The sequence below is a fragment of the Prionailurus bengalensis genome, chromosome B2, assembly GCF_016509475.1.
Source record: "Prionailurus bengalensis isolate Pbe53 chromosome B2, Fcat_Pben_1.1_paternal_pri, whole genome shotgun sequence".
Taxonomy (NCBI): domain Eukaryota; kingdom Metazoa; phylum Chordata; class Mammalia; order Carnivora; family Felidae; genus Prionailurus; species Prionailurus bengalensis.
This window is the reverse complement of record NC_057349.1, coordinates 34,426,848-34,442,809: the sequence shown is the minus strand read 5'-3', so window position 1 is coordinate 34,442,809 and position 15,962 is coordinate 34,426,848. Positions and strand designations below refer to the sequence as shown.

Genomic DNA, 15,962 nt, shown 5'->3' with positions numbered 1-15,962 from the left:
GAGATAGGCAGCCAGGCTGCTGAGGTGTAGGCGGGTCTCCTGAGGCAGGGACTGGTATCTGCTCTAAAATCCCGGCCCCAGATCAGGGGATCCCCCAACCCCAAGTCCCCTAGTACACGCCATCACAGAGGGAAGAGTGAAGGGGCTCCCCAGCTGGTGGTGGGAAGGACCCTAGGCCCTCGCCAGCCCCTCCTATTCCTGAGGCTCTGTAGGTGAGACCCATCTCCACCCCTTGGGTGGTCCTCCTTTTGGACACTTGGGAATCAGTCCTCACATCTGTCACCCATGTAAATGTGGAGCGGGGAAGTTGTCAGAGAAGAGTCAGGGCTAGGGGGAGCCTGTCCTGCAGAGAGCTGAGAAGAGGTGTGTGTCTCCAAGGTCAGAGGGTCAGTGGGCTGGATTGACTGTGTCTAGGAATAAAATTCTGATCAGCCTCTTCTACAGATGAGGAAGCTGAGGTGCTGGGAGATGAATTACCTGCTCAAAGTCACACAGTTAGTACGGGTCAGGAATCAGGATTTAACCCTCTTTACAGATTAGGAGTCAGGACAGAGAAGGCAAGTGATTTCCCTGAGTTCACACAGCTGGTGGGGAGGGGGGGAGTGAGAATCCTGGCCCAGGCCTTGCCTCCAGAACCCATGTTACCTCCATCCTTCTCTCTTGCTTCTCCTACCCCTTGCGGGAAGAATGGCCCCAGGAGAAAGGAAAAAGTCAGGAGAAGGGGAACTTGGGAAAGCAGGAAGCAACTTTGAAGGAAAAAAAGTCAACACATCCTACGGAAAAAAAAAAAAAAAAACCCCACGTTCGATCCCTTAATCTCGCTCCTAAAATATATATATTTTTAAGTATGTACACAAGAAGCTCACCGCAGCATTCCCTATAATAGTGAACATTTGGAAACTCAAAGGAATGATCAAAATTTGCCGCACAACTGCGATGAAATATCACACAATTGCCAAAAAAGACAATCGCGAAGACCATATGACAACGCGGGGGGAAAAACACTTCCTTTGATCCAGGAATCCTTTTTTCTGGAAATATGTCCTATGGGCACAATTCTAAGTATGAAAAAAGTCTTGTTTCTTTCCTTTTATCAAAGATGTTTGCCATGGTCTTCATGGAGTTAGCGTGTGTAATACACGCGGTTGGAATCTTCCACACAAGAATGCATGGAGGAGGCGCAAGTGTAGGAACCACACTTGCTAAACCAACACAGGGCACAGGCTCTTCCCTCTCATTTGTTGATCAATAAGTCACTTGGAGTCTTACACAAATATATACTAGTCATTTCTAGTTCTACATTAACAGTACGATTGTCTTGGAAAGAATATAAAATGAAACAACACGAAAATGGAATCCCTCCAGGAAGATGCGAGCTATGTGTTTTCCTAAACATGGTTCTTAAATCCAGAAACATGCCCGTACAAAAGCCTATCCACTGACCCCGCAGTTACCCTAAAAAGCACTTTTCCACGAAGATCCCAATTTCTGGCCCGGACAATGCAAGCTACCGGATCCCCGTACCCATTTCGGGAACTCCTGGGCAAGGGCATCTCTAGTTCACAAAGAGGAGGGGAAGCCTCCTCGACTGAACCCTTCTACTTCCTGTCTTTGCCCCTCCCTTCCTGTCTTTGCCCCACCCCCAACCCACCCCTTCCTTGGGGCCCCATTTGGCACTTACTCAACCTCCTCAAGTAGGACACGGCATCTTCGTACCCTCGGTAGTAGTAGTTGTGCAGGATCTGCGAGGAGGGAAAGCGGGAGAAAAAACTAAGGCTGCAGCAAGGGAGAGAGACGACGTCCCTTCACCCAAAGAAGCTACTTTCATTGCCCTTGAGCTTTATTTGATGAGCTTTTCAAAATGTACCCATCCAGCATCCCATCCCTCACTATCTGCTAAGAAGTGGGGAGCAGTTCCTGATCATGCGTCCATAGTGACGGTGCGTTAGTTTGTGAAACCATTTACAGCTGATCATCAACTTCCCCTGGGCAGGGGAGGGTGAGATGTTTCTAATAGAACCAGAGAAGGTGCATTTGGGCCATATGAAGAACAGAGTTTGGAGACTGGGTTCAAATTCCAGTGCTGCCACTTCTTGGCTGTGTAGATACAACCTCTCACAGCCTCAGTTTCTTTACCTTTAAAATGGGAATAATAATAATTAATAATGATCATAATCATAATATCTACTGCAAAGGATGCTGGAGGATTACATGACATTGTTCACAAAGCCTTTTCATAAAGAGCCGGATAGTAAATACTTTGGGCTTGGAAACCACAGATAGTCTCTGTCTCTTCTTGTTGTTCTTTATGTTCTAGTTCTCGTTCTTCTTGTTCTTCTCCTTCTCCTCCCTCCTCCTCCCTCCTCCTCTTCCGCTTCCCCCTCTCCCTCCTCTTCCTCCTTCCCCTCCTCCTCCTCCTTCTTCTTTTTCTTTCCTCCTCCTCCTTCTTTCTTCTTCTTCTTCTTCTTCTTCTTCTTCTTCCTCTTCTTCTTTCTTCTTCTTCTTTCTTCTTCTTCTTCTTCTTCTTCTTCTTCTTCTTCTTCCTCTTCTTCTTCCTCTTCTTCTTTCTTCTTCTTTCTTCTTCTTCTTCTTCTTCTTCTTCTTCTTCTTCTTCTTCCTCTTCTTCTTTCTTCTTCTTCTTCTTCTTCTTCTTCTTCTTCTTCTTCTTCTTCTTCTTCTTCTCCTTCTTCCCCCTCTCCCCCTCCTCCTTTCTCTGCTTCTTCTGTTTCTTCCTCCTTCTCCTCCTCTCCTTCTCCTCTTCTTGTTTTCTATCCTGTTCTTCTTCTTCCTCTCCTTCCTCTTCTCCTCTTTCTCCTTCCCCTTATTCTTTTCCTTCTCTTTCTTCTCCTTTACAACGCTCGAAAAATGGAAAGCCTATTCTGAGCTCACAGGCCAGAATAAAACCCACGCCACCTTGAGAATGGAAGTACTGATTGTAAGCAGAAACATGAGTTCCAGAGGCTCTGATGAATACAATGCATTTGTTCCATCTTTCTTGAACTGCCTATGTGTGGATTGCTTTTATGAAACTAAGTAGACATAATCTTTACGGATAAACTAGTATAAGGCAGATGCTAGAATTCCTAATGCAACTGTTGGAGGACAAAGAATCAATCGGATTAATAAAATATCTTGTGTATCCATAGCCTGGCTAAGCATAATAGTGTTTTGAGTGTGAGTTTTGTAAATAATAATTAGACTGTAAGTCACAAAACTGGCTTAGAGGAGTTATCATTCAAACAACAATTACTGAGAACCTTCTATCAGCAATGCCCTTTGTAGACACGGTGAGTATAGTCAAAGAAATGAGTAAAGCTTGATGTCTGCTTCTAGGATCACACTTCTGTGCTGAAGAAAGACATGTATTTTGTAAGTGATAAAAAAAAAAAACAATTTTTTAAAACAAACTTTATTTTTGGGGCACCTGGTGGTTCAGTTGGTTAAGCATCCAGCTTGGCTCAGGTCATGATCTCACGGTTCATGAGTTTGAGCCCCGTATCAGGTTCTCTGCTGTCAGCATAGAGCCCACTTTGGATCCTCTGTCCCCCTCTCTCTCTACCCCTACTCCACTCATGCTCTCTCTCTCTCTCTCAAAAATAAATAAACAGTAAAAAAAAAATAGACTTTATTTTTTTAGAGCAGTTTTGGAAATTGAAAAATAAAAACAAAAACCAAGACGCTGGCTGGATTTGGCCCATGGGCCATCGTGGCTGATGCCTACATTACATGTCAGAGGGGAAACGCTCAGGTGACATTTCTCTCAGCAGTTCTGACATATCTCATTTTACAGGGGGGAAAAAATTGAGACTGGGAGCACTTAGGGGTCTCATTCACATAGCTGGTTCATGGCAAGGCCAGGAATCAGGTTTAGAAGGAAGTTTAAGGAGACGTAGATGGAGCTGTGTGGGCCCCATTGGCTCCCAGGCCTCGCCACCAGTCCCTGCCCCCCTCTCCCAGTCCTCCTCCCTTCCACGTCTGTCCTCTCACCAGCAGGTCTGGCGGGAACAAGGCATGGGTCATCCTGGCGATGTTCTCCAGGGAGAACTGGAAGGAGCAGTTGAACATGCGGAAGTCATGGAAGATGGCGGGGCAGTCCCGGGGGCAGATGTCCTGCTGCCCGCTGAAGGTAGAGATGGTGATAGAGTCGGTCCAGAAGGAGCAGGGCTGCATGCCCGTGAAGCCCCCATCGATGTAGCGCTATGGGGGGCAGGAAGAGTGATACATGCTCATCTGAGGTCAGAGGTCCTCTTCCCCACCCAGGGAGTACACCCAGGAAATGGGTCCCTTGGGACAAACCTTGAGACCCAGGTCCAGGTGGGTGCGTGGTGTGTCCATGGTGGCCCCCAAACTCCCAGCCCAGTGCTCTGTCCCTACACTGTGTCCCCACAGCCATCTCAGTGGTGCTGAGGTGGGGCTCCCAGGCCTCTGTGGGGAGAAGGCCTTCCATACTCTGGATAGAGCAGGAGCAAATGCTCCTCCATACACCTCCCCTCCCAGGCTACCCTACCTGAACCACTCAACTCTTGAAGGGGGCCCTGGGAATGGAGCCTGTTCCCGTGGCCTTTTGAGAAGGTGAACACAAGGTGGGTCCGTGCAAGTCTCTCCAGACCGCCGTGGGTCCACATTGTCTCCCTCTTTTAGGTCAGGTATCCTCAGCACTCTCCAGGGCACCCCTGGTCATGGCCTAGCCACCAGCCACCACACTTCCCTTCCCTCCTGGGGCTTCTGTTTCCTCAACTATGAACACAGGGCCACAGATCCTGAGGCTCTAACTCTCTGGGGTGCCTGGGAAGTACCCAGCTGACATGTAACATGTGCTCCATCTACTAGCTGAATCCTGGGTCTTATTTTCTTTCTATATAAAATGAGAAGGGGGCATGAGTTAGACCCTCCTCCTCGGAGTGTGGGGCCTGGACCCACAGCACTGGCATCAGCCAAAGCCGGTTAGAGGTGCAGAGTCTCTGGCCCCAGGTCTAGTGGATCAGATTTTGCATTATTTTACAAGACCTCCCTGGGTGATTCATATGCACTAGCCTAGATGACGTTAAAGGTCCCCATTGTTCCAGGTACCAATGTCACAGGGTCTGTATCCTACATTCTCTGTCAAGTATGAGAAAATCCAGCAAGCCTATGGAGTTTTGACTAGCCAGGCTCAATAATGGGTTGGTGGGTCCAGAGTGAAGCCCGATATATGGAGGGGAAGTTCATCTCAAAGCCCCAGAAATCGGTCTACACTGGGAATTCTAAGTAGAAAAACACAAGAATCTTTCCAACTCTTGGTCTTTCCACTGAATCCTGAGACCACCCCCAGCCCTCCCAGATGAGGGCCATAGGGACCCGAGGCACCCCTGGGTCCTGGCTCACCCCCTCCCACGCCGAAGCACTCACCACGCCCCGGTAAGTTGGAGGAATGAGGCCGCAGTACACGGGGACAAAGCAGCTGCAGTAGAGTGCCTGTGGGGAGAGAAGGGGCTGAGACACCCTGGCAGCTGGGTGGGCTGGGAGGGCTCACCAGCAGGCTTCTGGGCCACCACCATCCTGGCCCTTCTTAAATCCAAGGCAGACGCACTGCCCTGGGTAGCAGAGCCTCGAGTTCAATTCCTGGCCTGGCCCTAACTAGCTGGGTCCTCGTTACCCTACTAGGTAGTCAGGGCCTGATATCCCAGCTTTAAAGAGAGGGAGCCGCCTCAGTGACTCCCTCTAGAAGGGTCTAGAAGGGTCTAGAAGGGTCTAGAAGGGTGCTAGAAGGGTCCCTTCTAGCACCATGTCTCCACGAATCCAGTGGAACCCAACAACCATTCATGTATGTGTGGCCAGGTCCAGGCTCTGGAATCAAAGGAGGGTGAGACGCCCACCCTCACGAATGCCCAACGAGGGAGAGTAAGCATGTCATTTACTAATGACAGTACATGGTGAGACAGGTGCCGCGATGGAGATGAGCCAGGGCACTGTGGCCCCAAAAGAGGAGTATCCAACCCAGGGGAGGGTGGGGCAGGCTGGTGATGATGGAACGTACCCAGAAAGAGCAGCTAGAGTCTTGTCAAGCGGGTGAAGTGAGCTGGGAAGGAGGGAAGGGCATCCCAGGCAGAGCACCTCAGGTGCAAAGGCACAGAGGCCTGCTTTCTGTGGTTTGCTCTGGTTGACATAAGAGTGGAGCTGATAGAAGAGGGCTTGGAGAGAAAAGTCTTGAAGAGCTGAGTGCTAATAAACCCAGGGGGACACGAAGTAGGTGGAGGAGGTGTCCACAGCCACGGCCTATTCATTCCCCCACGGCCACGATCATGGCCGTGCCAGTGTGGGGCTGTGAGGATGGGTGGCAGGGCCTTGTATTCAGGAGAGGAGAAGGGGGTGGAGATATGGGACAGAGGGAGGGGCCCGGAGAAGAGGCCACTTAACCCTTTTGTCCTGAAAATTGGGCAGACCCACAGCGCTGTCCAACAGTAATCATTCATGACTGAAATTTGTATTAATGAGCATCAGACAGTGCACAGAGTGCCCTTTCCGAAGTGATGCCCCACTGGGTGATAATTCAACCTTTTTATCAAGGGCCGTTGGAAGACAGGCGACAGAATGGGGGACCGTCTCCACAAACTGGGCCCCACTCCCTGGGCCCCGCCCCCACACCCTGGGCCCCGCCCCTTGCCTCGATGAGCTCTTCCTTGGATGTGTACTCTGAAACCACGACACTCTCTCCATCTGTGAACCGAGTGAGGGACACGTGGAGCTTCCCCGTGGCGGCCTTGTAGGAGTCCTCAGGCAGGACCTTGTACAGAAACTGCCTCATCATCTGCACCATCTTGCAAGATGGGGACAAGGGTCCCAGGAAGGATTTCTTCACCTCGGCCACACCTACATTGAGGACCCTGAGGTACTCATCTGTGGAGGAAGCAGAGAGGAGCCGGCGGTCAGCAGCTCTTGGACAAGAGGGGTCGCTGATGACTATGCCACCTCACGCCGTCTCCAACAGATGGGAAACCCTAGAATTCGGAAGCGGGGCCGGTCTCCGGAGTCGGCTTGTCGTTCTGCGCACGAGGAGAACAAGGCGCGAAGCATGAAGTCACTGGCCCCAGAGAGTCCACGGCTAGTCAATGGCAGAACTAGACCCAGGCATCCTGCCTCCTTTCCTATCGAGGGCAGGCGACCGCTTTCCTACCCCGCACTATTTTCTCCGGCGTCCAGTCACCACATCTGGAAATCTACCACCGGACTGCATTCTTCTGGGGTCTTAGGGGCTTTTTGCCCTGGGTGAGATTCCTCTTAAAACACTGATACGGTGGAAAGCCTTCACCGAGTGACACCTTGTGACACTTGCTTAGTGCCCACTAAATCTGTGAGCAGGGAAGGGGCACTGGCCTTGAGGCGAACTTTGTCTTGAAACGATTGCGTCATCTTCCCTTTATAGCCCCTGGTACAGGCGTGAGAGAGAGAAGGCCCTGAGGTGTGGAGCACAAAGGCCAGGTCTCCGGGATGGGGAGAGGAAACTTCTCCCTCCTTCTGGGAGGAACAGGTTGCATAAGGACCTACCCATGCGAGATGGGGTTTGGAGGGCAGACGTGTTGTCCAGGGGATTGCAGAGAAAGGTGTAACCTGTCTCCAGAATTCCCCTGGGGACGTTAGCCTTGTGGGCTCAAAAAGAAACTGCAATCTTGCCGATTCTCACAGCAACACCATGAGGTGGGTATTTCCAACCTCATTTTACTGATCCGGAGACCGAGGTTCGGAGAGATCGGTCAAGGTCAACTGGCCCAAGGTCAACTCCCTGGCGAGTGCACAGTCAGATTTTAAACTAGACCCCAGAACCCATACTGCTCCCACTCCACTAAGCCACAAGCTTCTAGAGCCGGGCCTGTACCTGTTACTCACCAGTTGCTGTTAATGTCTACCCTGTGCAAACCCTCTGGCAAAATCGGAAGCAGAAATAGCATTTGGGAAGTTGGGCAGTCACGAGCTCTCTGGCTCTGGAGGTAATTAAGCAGAGATGGGGCAAGTACCTCAGTCAGAGGACTTATCAAAGAGATTCCTGCGTGAGTGCTAAGATTCCTTCCAACGTGGAGATTCTTAGATTCTTGGGGGGGTGCCCGGCAATATATCTGGGGAGTTATCGCGGTGGATATTATTTTCCTACTTACAAATAGAGCGGCTGAGGCACAGAGAGGTTAAGTGATTTGCCCAAAGTGACACACAGCAATTTAGGGACAAACCAAAGCTCGGGACTCTCTACACCCTCATGTTTTACAGTTCAGATCATTTCCCGTTAATCCTGGAGGTGGATGGGATAAAGAGATTTAGCATCGTTTTACAGATGTAGAAACTGAGGCAGAGAGAAGCTAAGTGCCTTGTCTGAGGTCAGAGAGCCAGGCAGTGTTTGCTCCCACTCTAAACCCCACCTTCTTCCCCTGGGCGTTGGACTGATCCCAGAGGCTGAGCCAGCTGGGTTGCCATGGTGACAGCCTTCTTTTCTTCCCCCACCGACATCCAGAGTCACAGCTGCATATGTGTAGTAGGGACTGACCTGAGCGACAGAGCATCGTAGCTGTCACCCTCTTACAGGGGAGGGTGCTCCCGACAGGTGGGAAGGCCCTGCAGTTTTGGTAAGGCTGGCTTTACCATGTGCCAACAACTTGTACCAACAGCGTTTTCCCTCAAGGGAGGGCGATGGCCAGCTCACCAGTAGTTGTGAAGTGACTGCGCATTTGGACGCTAAGAGGCTAGGTCCCAGAGTTCTCGCCCACAAGACCAGTCAGGATGGGGAGGCAAGCCAGGGTGGGGGCATGCCATTTCAATGAGCAGCTTGAGTGGCCTTGCATGGGTTGGTGGCCTTTCCCACAATGCCTGTGGGCCAGGAACCCCTGGTTGAGCTTGCCCCCCCACACCTGAACTCCCGGCAGGAGATGCTCGCTGGGACTGCTGGAAGAAAATTTGCTCCCATTGCACAAGAAACACATGTTCCTCGTGGAAAAAAATAATTTTGAAAAATGCAGAGAAGCAAAAAGATAAAAATTGAAGGGTTTTGGGATCCTTCCAACCAGAGATTAACATCTAGTTTATGTCTTCCCGGATTATATATTTTATTACATGTATTCTCCTTATAAGAATACATACATGGAGTCATACAATATACATTATTTTGTAATTGGTTGGGTTTTTTTGACCTAATAAATCATGTCTTTCCACATCAGTAAGTACCTGTTTATAACCCAATTTACACGCAGCGTGGAAAGCTATTGTAAGGTTGTACCATTATTTACCGAGGAAGTCCCCAGTAGGGGTCGGTTATTTATTTTGTTTCTTTGCTTTTTCTATGCTTTTCTATGTTTCTTTGCTTTTCAATGCTGCAGTGAAGAATCTCATGTTAATTGTGTGTGTGTGTGTGTGTGTGCGCGCGCGCGCGTGCCTACGTCTTGTTCTTAATTATTTTCTTTAGGATAAATTCCTAGAGGTGGGAATGCTAGGTCAAAGGCAGGCATGTTTCATCTCGCAATGCTTATTTGAATCATGGCATTTGTGTATTATCCATTTACAGCTTACTCTCAGCTCTTCATGAGTGGCGATGGGTGACAGGGACAAAGCAGTGACCGAGATAATAGAAATAGTATAGACCTCTCCAATATACTGACATCTGAAAATGGCGCTGTCTAGAAATCAGCAGTGCTCAAGCCAGAATCATGTAGCCAGGGAGGGAGGGGACAGGAGATTGTCTGATTTCTCCCACTCGGGTGCCCAGTTTAACCTTCTTTCTTGCTGCGCATTGGGACTGTATAGCAAAGGATGCCTTTATCTCTGCCTCTCCTTGTTTCCTTTTCGAGGGCTCTCTGTGTGTGTCCCTGTCGTCAACATCTCTGACCATCCCTTTCTCTGTCTCTCTTTGTCTCTCTCTCCCTTCTTTCTCCCTCTTTTCCCAGCCGAGAGAGAAGCAACTAATCTTCTGGTTAAACAAGTCTCTGCTGGTAGAGAGTCAAGTGTTAAGCATAGCAATTGCTGGATGCTGGGAGGAGGGATAAATTTAGCTTGCTTCTTTATCTCTGTACTTTCCAGCACCTTCTCCCATTTAAAGGCCTCCTTCCAAGCTGCAGGCTGCTGGGCTCTGAGACACAGTATCCCACACTGACCACAGCAAGATGGGATTTAAAAGCAGCACCACAGGAAACTCAAGGTTGGCTCTCCCACCCCAGCCCACACTTGCCACATTCATTTCTGCTTCCTCCCACCTCCTTTCGCACCTTTTATTATCTAAGTGCAGTCTGTCTCCCAAGCCAAGAAGAAGATTCTTTGGGGGAAGATCCTTATGGTCCTCGCCTCTCTAAGGCCTATCACTGCACCCCGCCTGCGGAAGGCCCTCCAGAAACCTTTGCTAGAAGCTGGAAACTCCTCAAGGACAAGGGATGGGCCATACTCACCTTTGCCCACCAAGCAAGTGCCCACGACACATGATGGGCGTTCAATATTTATTCAGTATGTGAACAAAGAAACATAAAAACCTGACAGGGAGGAAAAGCAAGCACTGGAGATGCTCCCAGGGAAGAGCTACTTGACTTAATTACCTAGTAAAAGCCTGAAGGCAAGGTCATCCCAGAGAGACGGATAGATAACAGGGTCAACGGTATTGATAACTGTGGCCAATTGACCAAATTTTATGCATCTGTCGTGCCAAGAATTTCAATAGAAAAATAAATACATAAGATGTTGGGACTGGGAGGTTTTGAAGGGCATTTGGAAGCTACTCCGGGTCTTAGCCACTCAGAGAGTCGTTTTACTCTTTTTAGGACCAGATCCATTTCTTGGAAAGAGCGTAGGCTTTGGAGCCAGGGAGATGTGGTTCAAATCCCAGCTTTGCCACATACTATCTGGGCCATCACTGGCAAGTCAAATAAGTTCTTCCAGTCCCAATTTTAGAATCTATAAAATGGGACTAATACCACCTTACTGGGTTGTGATGAGGCAGATCGCTTTTTAGGTGCCTGCACACAGTACTTGCTCACTATCAGTTACGCCAGGAATTCTCCTTGTGACCACGGAGAAGTCTTCTTGATGTTTCTGGCGTTCAGCTTTCTCATTTGAACTGGGCACAATGATCCCTGCCCCCACATCTTTATCGAGGTGGGCTCAGGCTCACTTTTGGATGCAAAGGAGCAAAGGAAAAAACACTGTGGAGACGGGACAGTGTGCCTCTGTTTCAGGGTGCAGTAAGGTGCTAGGTCAGCTGTAATGTGCTGTGGCTATCCACACTCTCTCCCTCTCTTGCCAACTTGGGGGGCTCTACAGATTTAGTAGGGAAAAGGGGCAGGGCTTAGAAGTATCACTGAGGAGGAAGGAATAAGATATATATTTATCTTATGTATTTGCTTAAATCTAATGCCTCTCCCCCCCCCCCCCATCTCTTTGTGAGACCAAGGATGGTCTCAATCTGGCTTATCCTTTCGTCCCTAGCGACCGATATGGTGCCCGGAACACGGTAGGCACTTAATAAACATGATTGCATGCATGGATAATGAATAAATGAATGAACCTCAGGAATCGAAGGAGGGCACTGAGGTCCAGAGAGAGAAGCAGCTTATCCGAGGTGCCCCGAGAATAAACCCGCTTCTCTTCCCCTCCTCCACACGGCCTCTTGCTAAGTGAAAAATCCTGGAAAGATGGGCACGTGGCGGCCGACAACTTAAACTGCTGGGGATCTCCTTCGCAGGGTGCCCGGATGGGGTCTGCGGGCGGCGCGGGGTAGATCTGCGGTGGAGGATGGGACTGAGCGCCCCCCGTCTCCCGCGGACTGGTAGCCTAGCAACAACCTCCGGCTCAGCCAATCACCGCCAGGCGCCCCCCATCCCCCCCCCCCCCCCCCCCGCCGCCGGCCGTGCTTCCCAGCAGCGGGCGCGGTAAGCAGGGGGGAAGCGGGCGGCGCAGCAGCCCCAGGGGAGGCGGCGGCGGCGAGCAGAGCTGCGTTCCCAGGAAAGCCCTGCAATTCTCGGAGTCCCTGCACGGAGAACCTGCGAGTGTGCAGCTCCTACCTGGTCCCTAATTGTAGGCTGAATTATAGGCTGCCTATCCCCGCGGGTGTATCCTGACTGCCCGACTGCACTATAATAATAAAAAATTCCTATTATCTTAACAACAGTCATTTACCCATTCGGACTTGCGATCTCAGTGTTTCTGCACAGTGACAGCGTGCCCCTGAGGGGTAGTGACCCTGGTTTTAGTCACCTTTTTATTTCCATACCCCACACGGCAGGGGCATTGATTGAAAAACGATTTGGCTTGAAGCCGCAGCGTGGCCACTGGAAGATCCAGAGAGACCTTCTGGGGCAGCGATTTTTCAGTCGGGGAGCCTTTATTCAAAAGAAACCTCAAGCGGAAATCTGATATATACAACAGCTAGAAACAGGGCTGTTCTAGGTTGAAGCCAGGTGGGGTCTCAGACCCTGCCCAATCGCCCCAACCCCCCCCCCCCCCCCCAGGAAGGAGGCTGCTGAAAGCAGCCGAAGATTCTAGGAGCCTAGGTCAAAATACGAAACCAGATGAAATCGTCGTATTTTACGAATTAGAAATCGAGCCCAGGATAAAGATGACACTCAATAAATCCAGCTGGATGGCTGGATGGTTGGATGGTTGGATGGACAGAGAAATGAATAAAGATGGTTATCCCATAGGCCACAGTCTATGTTAACAGAAACTGGAACTAGAATGTGTGAGAAAATTCACATTTTTCTACTCTGTTCTGAATGCATTACAGGCTTTTGCCAAAGGCAAAACCACTCTGACCTAGTAAGCACTTAAAAAAACAAAACCTCAAAGCCAATACTCTTCTACGGATAATAACAATCTTTCACACAGACCTTTTTCTAGCCCGAAGAGTTTACTAAATTGGCTTTAAAAGTTCATATCAGCTTATATCAGGTTGCCATGGAAACAGCAGTGCCTTCCTGCGGTTCATACCTGGGTTCCTGTCAAGGTACCCATGGGGGTCTTTCCAGGACTGGGGCCTCACCCTGCCCCTGTGTGCCTCTTCCCAGAATCCAGGCGCAATCTCCCTGACTTGTCACTGAAGGATCTACTGATCGACTGGAGATAAAACAGGCAGAGAGGGAATGTATCTACAAAGTTCTCTGGAACCTCAGAATGTTCTCAGGGTCTTTGCCTCTGCTCTTTTCTCTCTGTTTTCTGTGGTGGACCAGAAGTCTCTTTGGGATCTTGCTCCAAGGTAGAAACCAGTATTGTCCCCTTTCCAGGCTGTGGCCTATCCCACCCTACGGACTCCCCTTGCACTACTGAGGGGACCCTACGGTAGTGCAAGAGCTGTGAACTTGTCACCCCCTAGTCTTAAAAGTTGTTTTTGTTTCGTTTTACTTTGTATTTTGTTTTGTTTTGTTTTCTGTGTGTGTTGCGGTGGGGAGGGGAGCAGGGTCAAAAGACCTCCAAGTGAGTCTCTGCTAAACAGAAAAAAGGCCATCCCTGAATATCTCCTCATTCAAGAGATGTTCAAATTAGGGTGCCACTGCGGAGGAACACCTGTGTCTCCCTCTCTCCAAACCACGGTAACGCAAGTTCATTTCTGCCAACTGGAGACATTCACTGCCCCTCTGTCCCAGACTTTGGAGAGTCAGCTCTCTCCATCCATGTCATAGGAGTCTTTTTTTTTTTTTTTTTGAAGCTCTCCAAATACATTTTATTTTCATTAAATGTCTAATCTATGTCATGGGAGTCTTGAAGTTCTCTTGAGACCACAGTGTTCTCGTTTATGACACTTACCACGTTTGACACTTAGCACTTTCTGGTGCTGAGCCGGGCTCTGAGGCCTCATTGTCTCATTTAATCTTCACAACTCCTTTGAGGTAGGTACTAGGGTTATCTCTTTATACCGCAGGAAACAGAGGCTCACCAGTAACTTGCTCAAGGGCACACAGCTGGAAAGCCGCAAAGCTAGGCCTCCAAAGCCTGTGTTCTTTCCACCGCTTTGTCTCTCAGAGCCTCTGCTTCCCACTGTGAGGCAAGGGGGTGGTTCTCACGAAGGCTCTTGGGATCTGCCTTTCTGGGACTTAGCTTAGGAACACTTCCTAAGGGCTCAGATGTCCCCGGGAGACAGGAAGGCTCCCTTTAGAGCAACAGATCCCAAACCACACCTTCAAATATATGTTCTTCTATCCCCACACCCGAAGCCCCTCCTCAGGGGCAGTCTGTCTCAACTCTTCTGGGTAAACACAAGTGCACAATCCTGCTTACTTCCCTTCGACACGCACTTTTTAAAAAATATAATATTTTATTTGTAAGTAATCTCTACACTCAACCTGGGGCTCAAACTCACAACCCTGAGATCAAGAGCCACACGCTCTTGGACTGAGCCAGCCAGGCGCCAAACCCCCCCGCCCCATCTTTTTTTTTTTTTTTTTTTAACCATGCAGACCTCACCCTTAAGTCCAGCTTAAGATCTGGGCCCCCTCCCTGAAGCCCTCCCTGCTCACCCTCGCTCTTAGCTCTCTGCCTCTCCTTACTGTCCACACCGTTTATATCAGGCTGTCTTGAGTGGCTTGTCCTGTGTCTCTGGCCGGCTGCATCCCTTGAGGACAAGCCCTGTATTAAGAATACCCTTCCCCCCATACTGCCTAGCACAGTGTTGAACACTTAGTATTCAAGGTATTCAAGAATGAATAAGTAAATTATTTAATGTTCCACAAGTAGGGACTATTTCTGTTTTGTTCCCCATTATGCCCTCGGCACTTAATTCAGTACCTGGCACACTGTAGGAACTTAATAAATGTTTGCTGAAAGAATTAATAAACACGTTTTAAAAATGAATGAATGACGGGTGACCGGGTGGCTCAGTTGGTTAAGCATCCGACTTGATCTCGGCTTAGGTCATGATCTCGAGGTTCCTGAGTTGGAGCCCCCATCAGGCTCTGCGCTGACAGTGTGGAGCCTGCTTGGGATTCTCTCTACCCTGCCCACCCCCCCCCCCCCCCGCCTCTGCCCCTCCCCCACTCTCTCTCTCTCTCTGTCTCTCTGTTTCTTTCAAAATAAATAAACTTAAAAAATGAATGAATGAATGAATAAATGAGTGAATGAATGAATGATGAGCTGAAGAAGGAGATCAAAGAACCTCTTTTCTACTGCACTGACAGGAATCTTTCCAGCTGTGAGAAAGCAAACCACAGGGCAATTTTCTCTGTCAAGCCTGGTCCTAATTCTTGCCCCCACATCGATGGGCACAAGGCCCTGAGCTGGGGCCAAGAAGGAGATTCTTCCTTACAGGGTGGTTTCATGAGGGCAGAGCTGGAGCAACAGGTCAACTCCTGAGTCAGATGGGAGTCAAACTGATCTGGAGGTTTGTTTATTGTTTGTTTGCCTGTTTTCCCTGTAGAATTGGTTTAGAATTGGTTTAGAAATGGATCCACCAAATGCAACGAGGAATCCAGGATTACATCCTGGGGCAGAAAGAAAGACATTACTAGAAAAAACTGGCAAAATCTATAGTTATAATAATGTACCAGTGTTGATGGCTTAGTGTTGACAAGCGTATCATAGTTATGAAGACGCTCACATTAGGGGGGACTTGGGTGAAGGACATATCACACTATCTGTACAACCTCAGCAACTTTTCTGTAAATCTAGCAATATTCCAGAATTAAAATGGAAAGAAACCAAATGTCCGTTGACTGATAAATGGACAAAGATGTGGTACACACACACACACACACACACACACACAATAGAATACTACTTAATGATCAAAATGAATGAAATCTTGCCATTTGCAACAACACAGATGGAACTAGAATGTATTTTGCAAAGCGATATCAGTCAGAGAAAGACAAATATCATGTGATTTCAGTCCTATGTGGAATTTAGGAAACAAAACAGGGGGCACCTGAGTGGCTCAGTTGGTTATGCATCTGACTTCGGTTCAGGTCATGATCTCACAGTTTGTGGGTTTGAGCCCTGTGTTGAGCTCTGTGCTGACAGTAAGACACTGGAAC

The 15,962-nt window shown here is 49.1% G+C and overlaps 1 protein-coding gene across 2 annotated transcripts in view; it reads right to left on the bottom strand.

Moving 5' to 3' along the window:
• PNPLA1 (patatin like phospholipase domain containing 1) overlaps window positions 1-15,962 on the bottom strand; it is a 49,269-nt gene that overhangs the window by 16,509 nt on the left and 16,798 nt on the right. For both annotated transcript variants that reach the window (XM_043592982.1, XM_043592981.1), the window contains exons 2-5: window positions 6,644-6,876; window positions 5,389-5,454; window positions 3,988-4,197; window positions 1,682-1,742 (exon numbers count right to left, since the gene is read on the bottom strand). In XM_043592982.1, coding sequence (XP_043448917.1) covers window positions 1,682-1,742; window positions 3,988-4,197; window positions 5,389-5,454; window positions 6,644-6,876 — 570 coding nt within the window. The remainder of the gene's footprint in view (window positions 1-1,681; window positions 1,743-3,987; window positions 4,198-5,388; window positions 5,455-6,643; window positions 6,877-15,962) is intronic.